Source organism: Tursiops truncatus, chromosome 6 (assembly GCF_011762595.2).
Source record: "Tursiops truncatus isolate mTurTru1 chromosome 6, mTurTru1.mat.Y, whole genome shotgun sequence".
NCBI lineage: Eukaryota > Metazoa > Chordata > Mammalia > Artiodactyla > Delphinidae > Tursiops > Tursiops truncatus.
The window spans coordinates 28284115-28308769 of NC_047039.1; the positions used below are offsets into that span (position 1 = coordinate 28284115).

The window sequence follows — 24655 nt, forward strand, 5'->3', positions numbered from 1 at the left end:
TTCTGATATGAGTATTGCTACTCCAGCTTTCGATTTCCATTTGAATGGAATATCTTTTTCCATCCTTTCACTTTCAGTCTGTATGTGTCCCTAGGTCTGAAGTGGGTCTCTTGTAGACAGCATATATATGGGTCTTGTTTTTGTATCCATTCAGCCAATCTGTGTCTTTTGGTTGGAGCATTATTCCATTTACATTCAAGGTTATTATTGATATGTATGTTGCTATTACCATTTTCTTAACTGTTTTGGGTTTGTTTTTGTAGGTCTTTTTCTTCTTTTGTGTTTCCTGCCTAGAGAAGTTCCTTTAGCATTTGTTGTAAAGCTGGTTTGGTGGTGCTGAATTGTCTTAGCTTTTGCTTGTCTGTAAAACTTTTGATTTCTCTGTCGAATCTGGACGAGATCCTTGCTAGGGAGAGTAACCTTGGTTGTAGGCTTTTCTCTTTCATCACTTTAAGTATATCCTGCTACTCCCTTCTGGCCTGCAGAGTGTCTGCTGAAAAATCAGCTGATAACTTTATGGGGATCCCTTTGTATGTTATTTTTTGCTTTTCCCTTGCTGCTTTTAATATTTTTTCTTTGAATTTAATTTTTGTTAGTTTAATTAATATGTGTCTTGGTGTGTTTCTCCTAGGGTTTATCCTGTATGGGATGCTCTATGCTTCCTGCACTTGGGTGGCTGTTTCCTTTCCCATGTTAGGAAAGTTTTCCACTATAATCTCTTCAAATATTTTCTCAGACCCTTTCTTTTTCTCTCCTTCTGGGACCCCTATAATTTGAATGTTGGTGCATTTAGTGTTTTCCCAGATGTCTCTGAGATTGTCTTCATTTCTTTTCATTCTTTTTCTTTTATTCTGCTCTTCGGCAGTTATTTCCACCATTCTTTCTTCCAGCTCAGTTATTCGTTCTTCTGCCTCAGTTATTCTGTTATTGATTCCTTCTCGTGTATTTTTCATTTCAGTTATTGTGTTGTTCATCTCTGTTTGTTTGTTCTTCTGTTTTCTAGATCTTTGTTAAACATTTCTTGTATTTTTTCGATCTGTGCCTGCATTCTATTTCCGAGATTCTGGCTCATCTTTAGTATCCTTACTCTGAATTCTTTTTCAGGTAGGTTGCCTACTTCCTCTTCATTTATTTGGTTATTTAGGTTTTTACCTTGCTCCTTTATCTGTGACATATTTTTTTTTGTCCTCTTTTTTTTCTTTTTTTTTTGATGGTTTGGATTGTTTTCTTGTCTTACTGGACAGAAACAGTTTGGCTTGAGGCTTCCAGCACTGGAGTTTGTACACTGTTGGGTAGAGGTGGGTCTTGGTGCCGAGATGAGGACCTTCGGGAGACCTTACTCTGATGAATATTCCCTGGGGTCTGAGGTTCTCTGTTTTTCCCGTGGTTTGGACTTGGAACTCCCACCGCAGGAGCTCAGGCCTGACCTCCAGCTCGTAAACCAAGATGCTGCAAGCTGTGCAGAGCTGCAAAAAGAAAAAAAGTAGCAGAACAATAAGAGAGTAAAAAATGAAATAAGGTTAGAAAACTAGCAGATATGTTAGAAAAAAATTAAAATGTAGGTGAAACAACAACCAGAAGGTAAAACAGAACCACAATAGCAAAAAAGAGGAAAAAGAAAAAAAGGGCAGAAAAGGGCTTGGCTGTGGGGAGTGGGGCTTAGGCAGGGGCAGGGTTTAGGTGGGGGTGGGGCCTATGCTTAGGACCCACAGGGCTGGAAAAAGCCCTGGGGTGGCGGTGGGGGTGCCACCACCAGAGGAGTGCCTCTGGCCTTGGAGGGTGGAGGACCAGGCCTGGGACCCCAGCCGGCTCCCCCAGCGTGAGTTTGTAGGGGAAATGCTAGGCACGCTCTCCCCTGATCCTCTGATCCTGGAGGGCCCTTCCCGGTCTGCCTCTCCTCTTATCCCCCACCTCCCTCCTACACCCATGGGACCAATGAGGCTGGAGGGGGCTCCAAGGTCAGAGGACCCGGCCCAGGGGCTCATCAGGTTTCCCAGGGCTTGATTGGGCAGGGGAAATGCTAGCTGCACTCCCCCTTGATCCTCTGAGCCCTCTAGGGTCCCTCCAGGCATGGGAACCCCTCCCCTCTCCCAGCCACCCCTCAGGGGTGCTGGTCCTGCCCGGCCCCCACTTCTTCCCTCTGCCTCTCCACCACATCCTACCCGGTCACTTGGGGGTTCCTCCCATCTCCTTGGGCATCGAGGTTCCCCACCAGCATCTGGCAGGTGCCCTAGTTGTGGGGAGACACGAACTCCACCAAGAAGCACATACTCTTAAGATTCCATTTATATAAAATTCTAAAAATCTTCAAACTGTTCTGAAGTGGCAAAATATAAATAAGTGGTTGCCTGGGGATGGAAATGGAAGGAGGGATGGATTACAAAGGAGCAAGAAGAAACTTGGTGGTGATGAAAATATCTATCTTGATTCATTGTGTATATGTATGTCAAAGTTGATTTTAAATATGTGCACTTTGTTGTACATAAATTATATCTCAATAAAGCTATTTTAAAAAGTAAAAACAAACAAACAAAAAAACCAAACTAGTATTATACTAGCTTAAAGACAGACATAGACCAATGGAACAGAATAGAGCCCAGAAATAAACCATCATGGGTATGGTCAAATGCTTTTTAACCAAGGTGCCAAGGTTACACAATAGGGAAAGGATAGTCTCTTCAACAATAGTAATGGGAAAACTGGTTCACATGTAGAAGAATGAAGTTGGACTCTTACCTTACATCATATACAAAAATTAACTCAGAATTAATTAAAGGCCTAAAGTTAAGACCCAAAACTATAAAACTCCTAGAAGAAAACATGGGGAAAAAGCTTCATGACACTGGACTTGGCAGTGATTTCTTGGATATGGTACCAAAGCACAGGCAACAAAAGCAAAAACAGACAAATGAGACTATATCAAACTTAAAAACTTCTGTTCATCAAAGGACAGAATCAATAGAGTGAAAGGCAACCTATGGAATCGGAAAAATATTTGCAAACCACGTATTTGATAAATGAGTTAATATAAGGGGTTAAATATCCAGAATATATAAATAACTCCTACAAGTCAACAACAGAAAAATAAACAGTCCAATGGGAGGGAGACGCAAAAGGGAGGGGATATGGGGATATATGGATATGTATAGCTGATTCACTTTGTTATACAGCAGAAACTAACACCATTGTAAAGCAATTATACTCCAATAAAGATGTTAAAAAAAAAATGGGCAAAACTTGAATAGACATTTCTCCAAAGAAGATATACAAATGGCCAACAGATTGTATTGGGAAGATATTTCCCAGTGTTCCCTCCTGTGTTGTCTCCTTTACTCTCACACAGAACACTTTACTTCTGACCTTTCTGGTTTTCCCCACACCAAGCAATTTGGCACCGGCTGGGTGTTCTACAATTTAATTCTGACGTTATCTATCTGGAGATAGTGTCAGATCTCACAGGTTAGTGCTCAGTCCCACAAGGCTACCCACCCCACCTTCAGATGCCAGTCGAAAATCCATGTTGTTACCTCTGCTTTGACCAGTCAGCTATAAATCAGAGGTTCCCACGATCCTGCCTCATGTTTGATTAATTTGCTAGAGTGGCTCGCAGAACTTAGGAAATAGTTTACTTACTCTTTGCCAGTTTATTATAAAAGGATGTAACATAGGATATAGACAAATATCCACATGGAAGAGACGCAGAAGGCAGGTATGTGGGAAGGGGCACAGAGCTTTTTCATCCTCTCTGGGCCCACCACTCTCCCAACACCTCTGTGTTCACCAATCTGGAAGCTCCCTGAACCCCATACTATTAGGATTTTTATGTAGGCTTCCTGACTTAGGTATGATCAGTTATCAATTTCATTTCCAGCCCTTCTCTCTTCTAGAGAATTTGAGGCAGGGCTGAAACTTCAAGCTTCTAATATGACTTGGTCTTTCTGGGGACCATACACATCCTGGAGCCCACCAGAGTCACCTCATTAGAACAAGAGACTCTCCTGCTACCCAGGAAATTCTAAGGGATTTGGTATCTTGGTGTCAGGAACCAGGGTCAGAGACCAAATATTAGAATCAAAGACACTCCTAGTGTTCTCATCACTTAAGAAATTGCAAGGGTTTTAGGAACTGTGCCAAAAACTGGCGGCAGATATATATATCTGTGTATATCTAAATATACACACACATATATTGATACAATTTTTTTAAGATCTCACACAAGCATATGAAAAAGATGCTCAACATCACTATTACTAGGGAAATGCAAATCAAAACCACCATAAGGTATCTCATACCTCTTGGGATGGCCACTATCAAAAACAAAAAAACCTCCAACACATGCACAAAGTAACAAGTGTTGGCAAGGATGTGGAAAAATTGGAACCCTTCTGTACTGTTGATGGAAATGGAAAATAGTGCAGCTGCTATGGAAAAGGGTATAGAGGTTTCTTAAAAAATTAAAAATAGAACTTCCATATGATTCAGCAGTCCCACTTCTGGGTATTGATCCAAAAGAAGTGAAAACAGGCTCTTGAAGAGATAGTTGCACACTCATGTTCATTGCAGCATTTTTCACAATAGCCAAGAGGTAGAATGTCTATTGACAGATGAATGGATAAAGAAAATGTGGTATATATGTAGAGTAGAATATTATTCAGTCTTAAAGAAAAAAGAGCAACCCTGTCCTATGCTACAACGTGGATGAACCTTGAGGACATTATGCTAAGTGAAATAAGCCAGTCACAAAAAGACAAATAATGTGTGATTCCAATTATGACATATCTAAAGTAGCCAATTGCCTGGAAACAGAAAATAAATGGTGGTGGTAATGAAAATATCTATCTTGATTGGGGGGAGTTTCAGTTTTTCAAGATGAAAAATTCTAGAGATCTGTTGCACAACAAGGTATATATATATAGTTAACACTACACTCAAAAATGGTTAAGATGATAAATTTTATGCTGTTTTATGCTGTGATCAAAAGATCACAAAAGGAATTTATGGTTGTAAAAAACTCAGTTTCACATCTACTTCTATTTCAAACTAATCTTAGTATTGTTATTTGTGTAGGTATTTCTTCCTGGAATTGATTAAGCTCTTGGAGATCAAGAATCCAGATTTCAGAGAATGTTTTACCTGTATTTTAAGCAAATAAATGCATCTGACAGTTATAAGGGCTACTCTTAGGAATGGAACAGAATGTTTGAAATTAGAATTGTTTAGAAAATTTAGGTTGTATGATTAAGCATAAGGAGAATGCTTGCACATATCCATTCGATTTAAACAAAAACGATAAAATATACTTACCAGTTGTAAATTTCATCAGAATATTTAGTACTTTGTGATTTTTTAAAAATATTAATTAATTTATTTGGCTGCACCAGGTCTTAGCTGCGGCATGTGAGATCTTTTAGTTGTGACGTGCAGGCTCTTAGTTGTGGCATGTGGTATCTAGTTACCTGACCAGGGATCAAACCCAGGCCCCCTGCATTGGGAGCGTGGAGTCTTATCTACTTCTCCGCCGAGGAAGTCCCAGTACTTTATGATTTTTTTCAACAGGAAGATTTCACTCTTGTTTTAAAAGAGAAGGGCCAAACAGCTGCTACAGCTCTCTTACTGTTCCCACTCCTCAGTTACTCCCCTTAAAGTGTACTGAGAGTCAAACAACTTTGAATCTCCTGTCCAGGGATGAAGGATAGACCAAGATAAGGAAGGATCGTGAAAGGTAACTGGCTGGGATTATTAACTCATCTTTCCATTTAAGAATACTAGCTGCTGGGCTTCCTCGGGTGGCGCAGTGGTTGAGAGACCGCCTGCCAATGCTGGGGACACGGGTTCGTGCCCCGGTCCGGGAAGATCCTACATGCCGCGGAGCGGCTGGGCCCGTGAGCCATGGCCTTTGAGCCTGCGCGTCCGGAGCCTGTGCTCCGCAACGGGAGAGGCCACAGCAGTGAGAGGCCCGCGTACCGCAAAAAAAAAAAAAAAAAAAAAAAAAAAAAAAAAAATACTAGCTGCTGATGCTTTATTTAAACTGTCTGCACTGTGGTGGTAGATCTTGTCCTGGTTGGAAATAGCTGTTGTTTTCCCACACGTATTATCAGGGAAGTAGGGTACCCAGGTTGAGGGGAAGACAGTCTTGAAAGACTTCATTCCCCATCCCTCCCTTACTCTCCAGAAGAGTATATTTTCAATTATAAATGAACACCAAGATGTTCTAAAAACCCAAGTAAATACTGATAAAGTGAAAATTTCCTTCACCATCCCCCAATCCCAGTGCCATCTCCATAAGCAGTTTGGTAGGGGTATTGTTTCAGTTGCTTTTCTGTTTATTTACATTCAAATAAATTTGCCTGTGGCTTAAATTTGTTTTATCATTTTTACATGTATCTGTTGAACAACTAGTTTTTTAAAAAATAATTTGTCTTTGTATTACTGTGGAAATATTTCATATTGATCTACCTCATTAATTTTAAGTCGTGGTATGACTGCCACAGTTTTATGTAATTATTCCTCTATTGCTAATAGTTAGTTCCGTTTACTTTTACTGCAGACAGTGCTACAGTAAACATCCTTACAGCTTCTTATTTGTCATATGCTACTTTTTCTCTGAGGTAGATGTGAAGAAGGGGGACTGGCTGGGTCAAGGGATACATGCATAACAGATTCTGCCAGCTTGCTCTCCAGAACACCTCTACCAATTTTCAGTCCCATCTTCCTTGTATAAAGGTAACAATTTCCCCACAACCTTTCCCTAACTGATAGCACTGTTAAATTTTTTTCCAGTTTGGTGGTGTGAAATACAATGTCATTGTTTATACTTTTTATTTTTCTGTTTACTAGTTAGTTTAAACATCTCACCTTTTTTTGTCATTTCTATTTTTCTGACTTACCTTTGCTATACCTGACTCAATATTCTATGGGACTGTTTGCAATTTAAAGATATTTCATAGGAATTAAAAAATATTTGTATAATATGTATATTTTTTGTTATGTAAGTTACAAATATTTTCTCCCAGTCGCTTTTTTAAAATAACTTTTATTTATTTTTTTAATTTAATTTTTATTTTTATACTGGAGTATAGTTGATTTACAGTGTTGTGTTCCAGGTGTACAGCTAAGTGATTCCATTATACATGTACATCCATTCTTTTTCAGATTTTTTCCCATATAGGTTATTACAGAATATTGCATAGAATTCCCTGTGCTATACAGTAGGTCCTTGTTGATTATCTATTATATATATAGTAGTGTATATATGTTAATCCCAAATGCCTAATTTATCCCTCCCCCCCACCTTTCCCTTTTGGTAACCATAAGTTTGTTTTTGAAGTCTGTGGGTCTGTTTCTGTTTTGTAAATAAGTTCATTTGTATCATATTTTTAGATTCCACCTATAAGTGATATCATATAATATTTGTTTTTCTTTGACTTACTCCACTTAGTATGATAATGTCTAGGTCCATCCATGTTGCTGCAAATGGCATTATTTCATTCTTTTTATGGCTGAGTAATCCATTGTATATATGTGCCATGTCTTCTTTATCAACTCTGTTGATGCACATTTAGGTTGCTCCCATGTCTTGGCTATTGTAAATAGTGCTGCAATGAACATTGGGGTGCATGTATCTTTTTGAATTATGGTTTTCTCCAGGTATATGCCCAGGAGTGGAATTGCTGGATCCTATGGCAGTTCTATATCTAATTTTTAAAGGAATCTCCATACTGTTCTCCAGAGTGGCTCTATCAATTTACATTCCCACCAAGAATGCATGAGGGCTCCCTTTTCTCCACACCCTCTCCAGCATTTATTGTTTGTAGATTTTTTGATGATGGCCATTCTGACCGGTGTGAGGTGATACCTCATTGTAGTTTTGATTTGCACTTCTCTAATAGTTAGCAATGTTGAGCACCTTTTCATGTGCCTCTGGCAATCTGTATATCTTCTTTGGAGAAATTTCTGTTTAGGTCTTCTGCCCATTTTTTGATTGTGGTTTTTCTTTTCTTTTCTTTTTTTTTTTTTTTGGATATTGAGCTGTATGAGCTGTTTGTATATTTTGAGATTAATCCCATGTCAGTTCTTTCATTTGCAAATATTTTCTCGCATTCTGAGGGTTGTCTTTTCATCTTGTTTATGGTTTCCTTTGCTGTGCAAACGCTTTTAAGTTTAACTAGGTCCCATTTGTTTATTTTTGTTTTCATTTTCATTACTGTAGGAGGTGAATCCAAAAAGATATTTCTGCGATTTATGTTAGAGAGTGTTCTGCCTATGTTTTCCTCTAAGAGTTTTCAGTCTTACATTAGGTTTTTAATCCATTTTGAGTTTATTTTTGAATATGGTGTTAGAAAATGTTCTAATTTCATTCTTTTACATGTAGCTGTCCCATTTTCCTGGCACCACTTACTGAAGAGACTGTCTTTCCTCCATTGTATATTATTTGCTCCTTTGTTGTAGATTAATTGACCATAGGTGCGTGGATTTATTTCTGGGCTTTCTATCCTGTTCCATTGATATACTTTTCTGTTTTTGTGCCAGTACCATACTGTTTTGATGACTGTAGCTTTGTAGTATAGTCTGAAGTCAGGGAGCCTGATTCCTCCAGCTCCATTTTTCTTGCTCACGATTACTTTGGCTGTTCAGGGGTCTTCTGTATTTCCATACAAATTTAAAAAGTTTTTGTTTTAGTTCTGTGAAAAATGCCATTGGTAATTTGATAGGGATTGCATTGAATCTGTAGATTGCCTTGCGTAGTATAGTCATTTTGATAATATTGATACTTCCAATCCAAGAAAATGGTATATCTTTCCATCTGTGTCATCTTCGATTTCTTTCATCGGCGTCTTATAGTTTTCAGAGTACAGGTTTTTTGCCTCCTTAGGTAGGTTTATTCCTAAATATTTTAGTCTTTTTGATGCAATGGTAAATGGGATTGTTTCACTAATATCTCTTTCTGAGCTTTCGTTGTTAGTGTATAGAAATGTGAGGGATATCTGTGTATTAATTTTGTATTCTGCAACTTTACCAAATTCATTGATGAGTTCTAGTAGTTTTCTGATACCATCTTCAGGATTTTCTATGTATAGTATCATATTATCTGCAAATAGAGACAATTTTACTTTTTCTTTTCCAATTTTGATTCCTTTTATTTCTTTTTTTTCTCTGATTGCCATGGCTGGGACTTCCAAAACTGTGTTGAATAAAAGTGGGAAGAGTGGGCTTCCTGATCTTGAGGAAATGCTTTCAGCTATTCACCGTTGAGTATGATGTTAGCTGAGGGTTTGTTGTATATGGCCTTTATTATGTTGAGGTAGGTTCCCTTTATGCCTACTTTCTGGAGAGTTTTGTTTGTTTGTTTGTTTGTTTATGAGGTACACAGGCCTCTCACTGTCGTGGCCTCTCCCGTTGCGGAGCACAGGCTCCAGACGCGCAGGCTCAGTGGCCATGGCTCACGGGCCCAGCTGCTCCGCGGCATGTGGGATCTTCCTGGACCGGGGCACGAACCCATGTCCCCTGCATGGGCAGGCGGACTCTCAACCACTGCGCCACCAGGGAGGCTCTCTGGAGAGTTTTTATCATAAATAGGTGTTGAATTTTATCAGAAGCTTTTTCTGCATCTCTTGAGATGATCATATAGTTTTTATTCTTCAGTTTGTTAATGTGGCATATCTCACTGATGGATTTGTGGATATTGAAAAATTCTTTTTTTAAAAAAAATATTATTTATTTATTTTTGGCTGCATTGGGTCTTCGTTGCTGCACGTGAGCTTTCTCTAGTTGCGGTGAGTGGGGCTACTCTTCATTGCAGTGCATGGGCTTCTCATTGTGGTGGCTTCTTTTATTGCGGAGCACAGGCTCTAGGTGCGCGGGCTTCAGTAGTTGTGGCATGTGGGCTCAGTAGTTGTGGCTTGTGGGCTCTAGAGTGCAGGCTCAGTAGCTGTGGGGCACAGGCCTAGTTGCTCTGCGGCATGTGGGATCTCTCCAGACCAGGGCTTGAACCTGTGTCCCCTGCATTGGCAGGCGGATTCTTAACCACTGCGCCACCAGGGAAGTCCCTGAAAATTCTTACCTTTTGGGGATAAATCCCACTTGATGATGGTGTATGATCCTTTTAATGTATTGTTGGATTTGGTTTGCTAGTATTTTGTTAAGGATTTTTGCATCTATGTTCATCAGTGATACTGGCCTGTAATTTTCCTTTTTTTTTTTGTATATTTGTCTGGTTTTGGTATCAGGGTGGTAGTGGCCTCATAGAATGAGCTTGGGAGTTTTCCTTCCTCTGCAATTTTTTGGAACAGTTTCAGAAGGATAGGTGTTAACTCTTCTCTAAATGTTTGATAGAAGTCACTTGTGAAGCCATCTGGTCCTGGAATTTTGTTTGTTGGAAGTTCTTAATCACAGTTTCAATTTCAGTACTTGTGGTTGGTCTCTTTGTATTTTCTATTTCTTCCTGGTTCAGTCTTGGAAGATTGTACCTTTCTAAGAATTTGTCCATTTCCTTCTAGGTTAAATAACTTAGATTTGCAGAAACATTACAAAGATACTACAGAGAGTTTCTGTATATTCTTCACCCAGTTTTAGTTTCATTGAATGTTATCATTTGTATTAGTTTGCTCAGGTTGCCATAATAAGATATACACGCTTATTGGCTTAAACAACAGAAATTTATTTTCTCACAATTCTTGAGGTTGGAATTCCAAGATCAAGGTGCCAGCAGGATTGGTTTCTGGTGAGACAGCTGCCTTCTTGCTGTGACCTCATGCGGCCTTTACTCTGTGCTATGCATTCCTGGCGTCTTTTCCTCTTCTTACAAGGACACCAGTCCTATTGGATTAGGGCCCCACCCTTATGATCTCATTTAACCTTAATTACCTCTTTAAAGGCCCTATCGCTAAATACAGGCACACTGAGGGCTAGGGCTTCAGCATATGAATTTGTGGGGAGGGGAGGCACAATTTGGTTCATAACATCATCCTGCATTACCATGTGGCGTTAAGAAACCAACACTGGTTGGTATGTTACTGTTACATATACTCCAGACTTTATTCATGTTTCCCCGGTTTTCCCATTAATGTCCTTTTTCTATTCCATCATTTAATCTAGGATACCACCTTGCATTTAGTTGTCATCTCCTTAGCCACTAAGGTTCATGAGAGTTTCTCAGTTATGTTTTTCATGATATTGACAGTTTTGATGAGTATTGGTCAGGTATTTTGTAGAATGTCCCTCAAATTTTGTTTGATATTTTCTAATGACTAGACTGGATTTTTGGAATAAAGTACCATACAGGAGAAGCACCCTTCTTGTTGGATCACATCTGGGGGTACATGACATCCACATAACATCACTGATGAATTATGAACACTTGGTTGAAGTAGTGTTGGCCAGGTTTCTCCTCTGTAAAGTTACTATCTTTTCCTTTCCATACTGTTGGGCTGGCCAAAAAGTTCATTCGGGTTTTTCACAAGATGTTATGGGGGGAACGAACGAACTTTTTGGCCAACTCAGTATATTCTTTGGAAGCAAGTCACTAAGTCCAACCCATACTCGAAGTTGAGGAGAGTTAAGCTCTACCTCTTAGAGGGAAGTATCTGTATATATTACTTGGAATTCTTGTATAAGGAAGATTGGTCTCTTCATTTATTTATTCAATCACTTTTTTATATGAGCATATATTCATGCATATTTATTTATTTAAAAAAATTTTTTTAAAGATTATTTTTTTTTGATGTGGACCATTTTTAAAGTCTTCACTGAATTTGTTAAAATATTTCTTCTGTTTTATGTTTTGGTCTTTTTGGCCACAAGGCATGTGGGATCTTAGCTCTCTGACCAGGGATCAAACCCGAACCCCCTGCATTGGAAGGCAAAGTCTTAACCACTGGACCACCAGGGAAGTCCTCATATTTACTTTATACTTTCAGTTATAATCCAATATTATGGACTTACTTCATTGCTCAAATTGTTCCAGCTTTGGCTGTTGGGAGTTTTTTCAGGTTGAATCCTGTATTCTACTTTCTTCCCACCCCCTTTCTAAAAATATTTTAATGGTGTCTTTTGTAAATTTATCAAATCCTTTCTTTTTATAGCTTTTGCATTTTGTGTCTTAGTTTAAGACTTAAATATCTAAAGATATGTAACATTCAGGATAGGCTAGGTTATGCTGTGATGACAACCCCAACATCTTAGTGGCATGTAACAAGTAAAGGTTTATTTTTTATTCATGACATATGTCTATCACTGGTTAGTAAGAACAGTTATAAATCTTCCTACTTTTGTGACCCAGCTAGTGGAGCATAACTACCACACATATAACTTTTAATTCAGTATAACATAACTGAAGTCTAATTTATTTTATAATATACACAGATCTCTGTAATGTGTTGTAATGATTCATACATACACAGAAATGTGCACAAAGTGAACTTGATTGACAGCTTTGTACATCATGGGTAAGTAACTAGCAGAGAGATTGAGAAAGAGAATATCACTATACCCTAGAAACTACTCCTTTGTGCTCTTTCACAGTCACTCCCCTACCAAGAATAAACACTATCATAATTTTTAATTGCCATAGATTTGTCTGCCTTTGAAATCCATTTGAATGGAGTCAGACTGTGTGATGAAGCCATACTCTTGTTTGGCTTCTTTCACTACAGTGTGTTATTGAGAGTCATCCATGATGTTGTGCATGGTCAAAGTTCATTCACTCATTCTTACTGGTATATAATATTCAACTGTGAGAAAGTACCACTTTGATTCATAGTTCTTTGTAAATTCTGAATACTAATCCTTGTTGCTTTTATGCATTGTACCTATCTTCCTAGTCTGTGAGTTATCTTTTTAAATTTTGTTTTTGGGGTCTTATGTTGAGCAGAAACATTGCATATTCATATAATCAAATTTCTCAATCTTTTGCTTTATAGTTTCGGCTTTTTAAATCTTGTTTTAAAAAAAATCAATCCCTACTCCACTGTTATGAGTTATTTTTCTATATTCTAAGACTTGGCAAAGCTTTTCTTCTCATAGCTAGGCTTTTAATCCACCTGAGATTTTTTTCTTCTTTGGGGGTTGGTGGCCTGTGGTATGAGATGAGGATCGTGAATTTCCCCCCTCCTTCCACCCCAGACAATATGGACAACCAATTGTCACCACACCATGTGTGTTGAGCATTCTTACTTTTCCCATTGATGTGTAATGCGTGTCATAAGGGAAGTTTCTGTGTATGTGTAGTCTCTTACTGGGCTGTTGTATATAATAGATAAAGATCTAGTATATCTGTTCCAATTCTACAAGCCTAAATTATTTTAAGTTTTAATATTTGGTAGGGCAAGGGCTCCCTTCTTGTTTGTTTTCAAAATGGTCTCAGTTCTTCTTGGCCCTGTGGTCTTCTAGATTAATTTTGGGATCAGCTTGTTAGGTTCTGTGGAAAGCTCTGTTGAGATATTGATAAGAGTTGCATTTAGTTTGAGGGAAATTACCATCTTTGTGACATTGAATCTTCCCATTAAAAACCTGCTTTATGGGGGGTGTGTGTGATGAATTGGGAAATTGGGATTGACATATATAAACTAATATGTATAAAATGGCTAACTAATAAGAACCTGCTGTACAAAAAAATAAATAAAATAAAATTTTAGAAAAACCCTGCTTTATCTTTTCATGTCCATAAATAATTAAGCACTTATATTTCATAAATTAGTTATTACAAGTCGTATATAGAAAAACTCCTGATTTTTGTGTTAATCATCTATATGTAGAAATAAATAAATGTTTACAAACATTTATTTATTCTAATAGTTTGTCTGCAGATTCTTTTGTAATTTCTAGGCAGACAATCGTCTGTAAATAAGGACAATTTTGTTTCTTCCTTTCTAAGTCTTCTCTCTTATTTCTTTTTCTTATCTTGGCATCAGTGAGTATTTCCAGTTATTACATTATTAAATAGGAGTAATGGTAGTAGGAATTTTTTTCTTGTTTTTCATTTCAGGGAGATACTTACAAAGTTAAGGCATGAAGTATTATATTTTGCTAGAGGTATTTGGAAGATAATCTATCAGTTTAAGGAAGTTCTCTTTTAGTCCCATTGTATAAAGGCTTAATTGGGAATGAGTTGATTTTAATGACTTCTGTAGTTAATGACATAATTATGTGGCTTTCTTCTGTAATCTATTCATGATGTTGGACTTTTTAATGTTGAGCCACTGGTAAGATTAATTTTCTTTTAATATGCTATTGGCTATTTGTATTTCTTTTCTGAATTGAGTGTTCGTAGCCTTTATAGATTTTTATTTTCTGTTGGGTTATTATATTGCTTTACAGATACTTTTTATCAGTTGTGATGATTAGCCCTTTATTATATATTTTCTGTAAGTTTCTGTTGCTTATTTTCCTTTATAACTTTTGAGTTTTGTGTCATGCTTAAAAACCCCATTTAAATTGTAAAATTATTTGCTATAATTTTATAGTTACCTGAAAGATTTTAAAAACTTATTTCAACTGGTATTTGTTTTATATAGTATGTGAGATTGGAACCTCATTTTCTTTTCATACTTTGACATTTGTCCCTTATTGAATATGGCTTTCTTTGTGACTGATTTGAAAAGCCAGTTTTCTCATATACTAGGTTTTCATATATGCCTTGGTTCATGTTTCTGTGTTGCTGTGCTAAAATAGTATTGTTTTAATTACTATTGCTTTATATTAAGGCAAGTCTCTGAGGCAGGAATTTAAAAATCTCAAGCTTCACCCAAATAGTCTGTGTTCAGATCCTAATTCTGCTACTGTACAAGTTTTGTGACTCTGCTCAGGTTAGTCATTTTGCCTCTTTAAGGTTAGGCTTCCTTTCTGGGAAAATATTGGTAGTTGTAGTAGTATTTGCTTTGTAGGCTGTAATGAGCTTATTAATATAATACCTGGCACTAAACTCTCAATAATTGTTAGCTGCCATTGTTTTAGGGGATACTGCTTCTTTTTATTAATCAGTAGTTTTATGAACATTTCTTCTTCTGCTCCCCTTGGTCACTACTTATCTCAAAGAATAAGGGACTAATAATAGATGAGAGCGATGGCTATTGACCCTCTCTGAGGGACAGTCACTGTTCAGGTGGAGCCTGTTCTTTGGCCTGTTCTCTCTTGTTCCCGAGGGGTGTGATTCTCTCTTCTGCTTTTCTTACAGTTAGCTCACCAAGGGCAGACTTCCCTATCTAATAGAGAAGCCTTGCACTTCTCCATTTCCTCTGCCAGGACTTGTGAAGTCAGTCTAGTTCCAGGGGGGAACAGAAATAGTGAGAAGTTCATTGTGTCCATAGTAGAGTTATTTTAATCGTTTCTACTAAAACGTAGATACTGTATTATCATTGCCACCTGACTGCTATATATATTTCTCAATTGGTTTAGAACAGTGGTCCCCAACCTTTTTGGCACCAGGCACCAGTTTCGTGAAAGACAGTTTTTCCAAGGATGGGGCAGGGGAGGGAGGGAATGGTTTCAGGATGATTCAAGCACATTGATTTATTATGGTCTCTGTGCAGTCAAACCACTCTGCTAATGATAATCTGTATTTGCAAGCCGCTTCCCAGCTCACTGCATCAGCTCCACCTCAGATGATCAGGCATTAGATTCTCATAAGGAGCGCGCAGCCTAGATCCCTCCCACGCGCAGTTCACAGTAGGGTTCACGCTCCTATGAGAATCTAATGCCACCGCTGATCTGACAGGAGGTAGAGCTCAGGTGGTAATGCCAGCAATGGGGAGCGGCTGTAAATACAGATGAAGCTTTGCTTTCTTGCCCGCTGTTCACCTCCTGCTGTTCCACCCGGTTCCTAACAGGCCACGGACAAGTACTGGTCCATGGCCTGGGGGTTGGGGACCCCTGGTTTAGAACATACCTCTCTCTGTTTTATGATTAACTGTCCCCCAGATAGCTAGTTGTTATGCAGGAAAATGTTATTCATTTATTTAACAAATATTTATTAAAGAAAGAAGTAGTAAACTGGAGGCCCAAAAGCCAAATCAGAACTGTAGACAAATTTGGCACAAGGATGGATTTTGAATGTTTTTGTCAGTATTTTAAAACCATGAGATTTCATTTCTTTCTACTGTATTATATCAGTCAAAGAAGCAGGAATGGTGACATTATGTGATGGGGTATAGAGGGAAGAGAGTTTACCACTTCAGTTTTTGACAACATACACATTAAAGGGAGGACAACAAACACATTAAAGGGAGGATACGTGTGTTTACAATAGGATTATAAGTTTAATCATGAACTTTTATTTTTATTTTTTTTTTGCGGTACGCGGGCTTCTCACCGTTGTGGCCTCTCCCGTTGCGGAGCACAGGCTCCGGACGCGCAGGCTCAGCGGCCATGGCTCACGGGCCCAGCCGCTCCGAGGCATGTGGGATCTTCCCAGACCGGGGCACGAACCCGCGTCCCCTGCATCAGTAGGCGGACTCTCAACCACTGTGCCACCAGGGAAGCCCTAATCACGAACTTTTAAGCAAAACGTAAAGAGACCTGTTTTCTAGCTTCAGGTTTCTAATAAATAGCTCTCATCCCAGCACTCTAGCCTCTGTTGTGTTTTATCACAGTATGACTCTAACAATAGAATTTTGAGAATATATTGTGCAGAGATAATTGGACATAAAATATCAGTGATTCCTCCTCGAACTATAATATATAAAATATTTCCTAGGGAACTGAATTTCAGGTTTGGACTTGGAGGGAAAACCTCTCCCCATTTCCTTCCAGTTTTATTTGGGTTTGTTAAAAGAAACTGGATTTCAAGAGATGGTAGCAAGCAAGAGGTTACTAAGAAGTTCTGTTATTTAAATGTGTGCAAAGGACATTTTCCATATTGTCTTATACTACGTTTACTGAATGCTTCATATCTTGATGAAGAGTCAGCCTTGGGAAAACACTTTTAGCCCACAGGTTCACTTTTCAAAAGCTTCATAATTTTGAATAGGTAATATATGTTACAAAATTCAAAAGTTACAAAAACGAATAAATCTTTCTTACCCTTCCCTATATACAGATACTCAGTTTCCCCTTATAAAGGCAAACACCAGTTTCTTGTGTTTCCTTCCAGAGATATGCAAGATTTCGTATACAATCATATACATTTGTGTTTTAAATACACACCTATAAATCATCCAGCCTGTAAACACCTATAACGCTGTCCATCTTGGCAATCTTGCCCGTGTTCAATTTTCAGTCTTGAAAATTTCTGCCAAATTGCCCTTTGTTGCCCTTCATGGAGGTTGTCCCAGTTTATGTTCTAACCCACAGGCAGTGAGAGTACCTGTTTCCCCACCTCACCAACACAGTGCCTTATCAAACTCCTTTCATTTTTGCCAGTCTGAAGGAAAAGTAGTACCTTGTAGTTTAAATTTGCATTTTTGCAATAACATAAAATTGAAGTTGGGCATCTTCTTGAGATGTACTTGAAATATTTTTCCAGTTTATCCCTTGAATTTGTGTTTATTGCCATGAAGACCATTTAAAAATGCTTATTAGTTTAACAGATTCTCATGGCTTTTAGATTTTGTTTCATTTAGAAAGGCATTCTTTATTAAAAAATAATTAATGGTTTTTTTTTTTTGCATTTAAAGTCTTTGATCTGGAAGTTTAAATAAGGGTAGTAGGTATGCAGCTTTACTTTTGAGGCAAAAATGTATATATTGTGATATATAATGTGTATATTGTATTGAGATGATAAATAAAGTGTAATTCTTGGGAAAGAGTTGTTACTGTATTGCTTGTTCGTTTTAAGGGAGAGTCATTGAAAATTTTTTTCACGGATTATTAAAGTAACACTTTTCTGTAGGAAATTTAGAAGAATACAGGAGGGAATAAAAATCAACCATAATCCCACTACCATATTATAGATAACAAAATTGGGACCGTACTCATACTGCAACTTATTTTTTTCTCACTTGATACTAACATAGGAACTTAGGTTTAGAAAATAAATTGTCGTTTACCATGGTGTCAGAATTTTTTTCAACCATCCTAATATTTTTCTGAGGCAAAATCTGAGGCCCTTAAAGGAATGAATGACCTCGGCTTTAGGCATACCTTTAAATTTTGAACAGTTTTAAAGTGCTGCATTTTAAATGAGACACCAGCACTCAGGCGAGCCCGACATTCAGCGGGTTTCGACTCCAGAGAGGACGGAGCTCCAGGCCGGCCGGGGTCCTCGAGCCTGGCCGCTGGCCTCTCAGCCCAGCCTGGCTGCAGTGCCCCCTCGTGGCGGAGGCAAGGGCGGCCAAGCACGAGGCTGACGGTCAGATCCACCGCTGAACCCTTCTCTTCCGAGAAATCCTTTTAGTCGCTTTGGGAGCCGCTTTCTTCGCATTTGCCTGTCTGAGCCTTTGCCGCACACGCCGACTTTGAGCGCAGAATTGCGGCGCTAGAGCGCCCTGGCGCTGCAGACGACCGCCAGGTGTCCCCGAGGCGGGGCGAAGCTCAGCCCCGGCGCCTGGGGCTGGTTTCCGCGCCCCGCTCCTTCGTTACCCCGTCTGGGGAGTTTGAGAAGTTTTGAACTTCCGGGTTGGCTCTCCCGGGCTTGCGGTGTGGTGGCCAGCCGAAGGGCGTCGCTGTGCCCAGTGTTTGGGCGTGTCCCTTTAAACTTTTTTGTTTTTTAAACTTCGGGGGTGTAGTCACGGCCCTCCTCTCTCTGCGAGTTGCTCCCTGGCCACCCGGTCCTTCCCTCCGCCCCGCCGTCCAGATGCTGTGGATCATGAGCCTGAAGGGCGCAGGGACCCTTCTGGTGACCGAGGTGATCAAAGGTTAGTGTGGAGAGCGCGCCCTCGGGACACCCCCTGTTTAGAGGGCATCGGGCAGTGCACGGGGGTCGAGGAGGCCCCCATTGATGACCAAGATGTGCCTTTAAGCTTCGGTGCCAGGGCCGATGCTGTCTCTTGGGAGTGGGTGGCTTCCTGGGACTCCTAGTCACCAGGCGTGGTCCTGCCTTGGGGCGAATCCGCACAGATGTGTGCAGTTCGGACCCTTGTGTCCTTACACCATGGCTGGTGGGCTCTCCACCTCAGGGAGCAAAATCCGTAGTCACTGCATGGGGATCAAGGGTCATTTTTGGTTGAAAAGGAGTCAGCCCCGTCATCCGTTTGGGTGTCTGTGGTTGCAGGACATTTAAGTTGAGGCGTTTATAGGGAAATAAATACAGCAATTGTGTGTACTGAATTGTTTAAATTACTGTTATAAAAATTGTTTAAATGACTATTTGGGGAAAGGATGCCAGCTGGCGTCCTTTGTTCCTTACTATTTTAAGGGCTGTACTTAATTTTGCCACAGTTTGAGTCTAAGTATTCTACTAGCACTATTACTAGTATTACTACTGCTAGGTATTAAGGATGACTTTGCTTCACCAAGGATTTTTAGGCAATTCCTTTTGGGGTGGGGCAGGAGAGGAAGGGTGGCGCCTCTGAACCTTACCCTGTTACCATTCTTGCTAAACCTCACAGCAGCCTAACTGCTTTTATGCAACGCAGGTTCATCTCATACTCATCCTGCAGAATACTCTTATTTGCCTCTGCTATAATGAATGGTCCGATTGTAAAAATCATTACAAAAGTAGTGATTCCGAATCAAAAAATAAGTAGCGACCCCTAAGAACATTGGATAAACATGTGGTTTGTTTTGTGTGTTATAGCCGTAAACTAATTTTGAAGCAATTTTGAAAGCGTTTTCTCTTTACTTAAAACATAGTTTCTTATTGAAATGACTTTTCAGGATGTCTTGAAAACATAGCGAAACATAGGGAAAGTCATCCAGGCTGGTGGTCTAGCTATCAAATGCATGCTGCCATTTACCGAAATTTCTTAGTCCAGGGTAAAGTTTTCCAGAAATCAAGCCGTATCGCTGTATGAAAAGTCATTTACCGCTGTTGAAACTTATATTAAAGGCAATTTCTCCTTTTTAAAAATTGCTTACTTATTATTACCCACCAAAATAGCCAGAACATTTTGAAGTTACTCACTGATAACCTTACCATCTGAAACATGCATGGGAAAAAAATAAAAATTTGACTTCATCTGAAAAGAGTTGCAACATGATATATGAAACGTTTTTTAATGATGTGAAGGAAGGAACATTACAATTTTTCCATTTCAGATCGCCTTTGTTTTGCCATTCTCTACAGCAGACCAAAGAGTTCATCAAATGTACATTATTTCAGCATAGATAATGAACTTGAATATGAAAAGTAAGTATTGCTTTTTCAAAGATTGTTAGTAACGTTTTTTTATTTTGAAGAATCTAAAGGTATGTTTATAAAATTGGAACATTACAAATCCGTTGACTGTTAGTTGCAGGATACTTTTTGCTTTAACCCTTGGTAATAAAATAGATCCTTAGGGAAAAAAATCAGAATGAAAGAACCTTCCTAAATTTAACAATTTACATTTGAAATTTTAACAGTTTACAGTATAATGAGATATAAACTAGAGTACTAAGATGTTGTGTTTTTGCCAGTGGAAAAAAATGTGTGGAAAAACAGCTTTTTTATTCAGAAAGTGTTTTTGTTATTTGAGGTTAGATTTAGGCATTTTAACACTTGTCAGGTATTTTAATAGTCATCTTTTACCAGAGTATTTCTTCCATTAGTAAGGCAGTACCTTTAAGTTGTGTGACCTATAATAATTTGGTGTGTGCTTTCTTGCTTTATTTTGATGTTGTAGCTACAAAAAGGCATTTATATTCAAAGCATCTGGAATATACATACACATTTTTGTTTTTCATTTTTGCAGCTTCTACGCAGATTTTGGACCACTCAATCTAGCAATGGTTTACAGATATTGCTGCAAGATTAATAAGAAATTAAAGGTAAAGTATTCCTTACGGAAGATTTCACTTAAGTAATCATTGTTAGCCTGATCTTGCAGGGAGGAAGGGAAATCTGTTTTTAAAAGGGAAATGTCATGTTTTTCACTGGAGTGGTGTTTGAGACATACATGTGGTTTATTGTTTTATAAAGTCATAGTATATCTATTTGTTTACCAGAGTTTTGATGAATGGCTTAAGTTTGGGTCATTTGGTTCTGGTTTGGATTGGTGATGCTCATATACTTGAAAAGCCAAAGTTCAGATAGTCAATAAAGTGAACCTCTTATTGTCTGAGCCAGTGGAGCTGTCACCTAACAAGAGGAGCTTTCCTTCCTTTGGTCATTGTTCTTTCTGCCTTCACTTTGATAGGGGGTGTTAGGAAAACTAAGAGAAATTGGATTCATCTTACTTTATTTCATTATGAATCTCGCATGATATTGTACTACTTGTGACTCTTCACTATGACCCTTTACGCATATGATTAAGGAGCAGAGAAGCAAGGGCAGACAGCATACAGTCTTTAAGACTGTATCACTGAATTTTAAGAGTGTATTACTATTAGTTTGAACTTAGACCTTATTCATTTATTTTAAAAACTCTGAATTGTTGGTCATGTACAATAAAAGGTGTTCATATACTGCTAGCAATTCTAAGAGTCACTGTATATTCTCAAGTAGAAATACTGGATTTGGGGGGGCAGGTGCTTTTTAAAAAAAGTTTATTCAGCTGATTACTTATTAAACTACGACACAGAAATAAAATTCATTTTCAATTAAAAATTAAATTATACTAAAAATTTATGGGTGAGTAAGGCAGATCTATTTCCCCTTGAACATCAAACTTAAAATTCCACACCATAAATGCTAGAAGCATCTGTCAGAAGTTACTAATATGTAAAAAGGAAGTTGCAGCGTTGCTTTCTCTTTTTTCTATTAAATTTGTATTCACTAGAGATGTCTACAGAGATGGAGACTCTTCTTTCTGGACTTTATTCCTCCCTGGAACAGGAATATAAGCATTTGTGGCCTTGGGTATTTATGTTCCCCCCATCCCGTTTTTCCAGTTGCTAGTGGCAGGTTTTTTGTTTCATACAGGGCTGAGAAGCTAAAAATAATTTCCTTTTCCCCTACTGGTGTTCCTTTACTTTAATTTTGAAAGTTTTTTGTTTGTTTTAAACATACTTGGCCATCCTTTTATCTTTGGGTCAACCAAGAACATATTTGTCCTTTTTTCAAACTTTAAAAAAAAATTATTTACCAGAACAGCTTGCAGTGTTGACCATCCCACCTGACTGAAACTTAATTCCTATTCAATTAATAGAGGTAAAAGTGTGTTGAGAATTTCTATTAAGAGTGTCTTGTGTGTATGCTGCTTGAGGGCTGGTTGGGTTGTTGTTTTTCTTTAAATCAACTTGGATTTCTTACTCTATGTAAACAACTAAAAGAAAATATGTAACATTCATCATTGAAATACCCAAACATTGGCTCACAGAAGCAAAAGAATACTGTGCTTATTCAACTGAATATATCCTGTTTCTTACCCTTACTTGAAATGTTGTCTACTCACATTTGTGAAGTACAGGTGAGGAAGAGCTAATAAATCATGTGTTCCTTTGGTTTTTAAATTCCATATCCTTTTTATTTTTAACTTTTTATTGAAGCACAATGTATATACAGAAAGATGTATAGATCGTGAATATACAGCTCAATGAATTTTACAAACTGAATATACATGGATAGTCATCTGGATCAAGAACAAGAACAGAACATTAGCAACACTCCAGAAGAGCCCACTTGTGCTCTCTTGGTTATCTCTGTACCACCCTCCTCACTCCACCCCTCCCTACCCCATTCACTATCCTGATTTCTAACAGAATGAATTATTTTTGCCCGTTCTTATACCCTTTGATGTTAATTTAAAGATTTTGGGAAGAGATTAACAAAAAAAGTCAGACAGTAGGAAAAGGAAAGAAAAGGTCTCTGCTACTACCTTTTCCAACTTTTTATGTATTCTTTCAGAGGTAGTCCATACTTAAAGTGTATCTGTTCGTAGCTTCTCTCCTACCTTTTTAAAAAATTGAAGTGTAGTTGATTTATGATATCATATTAGTTTCAGGTTTCTCCTCTCCCACCCTTTAATTGTACATTTGTTCTACTCCAAGGGTATGTCTTCTATGGGAAGGTACATGGTATTTTTGGGTATCAAAGTTTATCTTTTTAAGTCCTGCTAATATGAATGCTTCACCATTATGAGGTTTGGAATTTATTTTAATCACAAAATAAAGTTTTAGAAAACTTGAAATTAGAAAGGAAATACTAACAGCTGTTTATCTTTATGCAGTCCATTACAATGATGAGGAAGAAAATTATTCATTTTACTGGCCCTGATCAGAGAAAACAGGCAAATGCTGCTTTCCTTGTTGGATGTTATATGGTAAGTATTTAACTACTTTTCTAACGTATTAGTGAAAATACATACAACAGTGGTACTTTAAATTTGTGGTTGAAATTTTGAAATTACTTTTTCTTAGACATCTTGATTTCTTTCCAGAAAGAACATGTTTTGCTTTATAAAAATTGACCAACTGGGAAAGGCTATGGAGGGGGGAAGGGGTATATGGGAGATCTCTGTACCTTATACTCGGTTTTGCTGTTCTGAACCTAAAACTGCTCTAAAAAAGTCTATTTAAAAAAAAATTGAGCAACTAGTGTGAAAACCTTTTTATGTGTTACGGCACTTAAGGTTAGAAAATAATGCCCCAAATCTGTGTTTTTATTAACTCGTGATCCATTTAGTAAAGTTGTGAAGGTGGAATCAGGACCAATAATTGATTTAAAACAAAAACAAAAACAAAAAACATCAAAAGGGTATCACATGAGGTAAGAGTGCTGTATAATTTGAATACAGGCAATGTTTTCCTAAATAAGGTGTGATTCTAAACACACCAAAACATGCCATAAGGACATGGCATGTCGGTACTGTAGGAAAATGGGTAACATACTGTGTAGATTACATACAACATTGAGTGGTTGGTCTTTTTGGGTCATTGGAAGTATGCTTTGGAATAGCCAGTATTTCCTGAGTTATGAATTTCATTTATTTGTAAATATCATGGAAAGTGGTTATTTAGAGGCAGATTTTATCTAGTGCCTGCCTTCATCTTCAGGAGTACCTAAGTAACAGGTTTTCCTGAATAAGCTAAGAGGTCCTCCAGAGTGGTGGTCCTCATGTTTTTGGTGGTGTGGAAGCTAGTTGTTCTACTCAGTGGAGAAGAATATCGAGTAGTTATTCCAGATAAAAAAGGATTGGTGGGCTTCCCTGGTGGCGCAATGGTTGGGAGTGCGCCTGCCAATTCAGGGAACACGGTTTCATGCCCCGGTCCGGGAGGATCCCACATGCCGCGGAGCGGCTGGGCCCTGTGAGCCATGGCCGCTGGGCCTGCGCCTCCAGAGCCTGTGCCCTGCAACGGGAGAGGCCACAGCAGTGAGAGGCCCACGTACCGCAAAAAAAATGGATTGGTGTTGGAGTTCTTGAGGTAAGTTCTTGTCCCAGGTTGCTACTTGGTTCTGTCATGCTTTCTTTTAAAATTTTCTGACATGTAGTTTGAACGTCTGTAATTTACAATGATAAGACCAAAATTTGGTGGTACTAGTTGAAATTGCACCTCAAAGTCGGGTAGTTTCCTTTTCTACGTTTAAGGTATATCATTAACAATGACTAAGGCCTTTCGGGGTTTTGTTTTTATATTTGTGCTCACAAAAGTAACTGAGAGAAATGTTTCTGAGATAACTAAGTTTTATTTTCATCTCTGTATGAAA

The 24655-nt window shown here is 38.4% G+C and overlaps 1 protein-coding gene across 10 annotated transcripts in view; it reads left to right on the plus strand.

Annotated features, from left to right (window-relative positions):
- Nucleotides 1–24655, plus strand: part of CDC14B (cell division cycle 14B) — a 99144-nt gene that overhangs the window by 23185 nt on the left and 51304 nt on the right. For 7 of the 10 annotated variants that reach the window (XM_073805965.1, XM_073805963.1, XM_073805964.1 and 4 more), the window contains 3 exons: nucleotides 20128–20218; nucleotides 20763–20838; nucleotides 23178–23270. In XM_073805965.1, coding sequence (XP_073662066.1) covers nucleotides 20128–20218; nucleotides 20763–20838; nucleotides 23178–23270 — 260 coding nt within the window. Of the gene's footprint in view, nucleotides 1–18226; nucleotides 18786–20127; nucleotides 20219–20762; nucleotides 20839–23177; nucleotides 23271–24655 lie in introns of those variants that run through there. The other 3 variants (XM_019940420.3, XM_033857842.2, XM_019940424.3) reach the window with 3 other exon arrangements.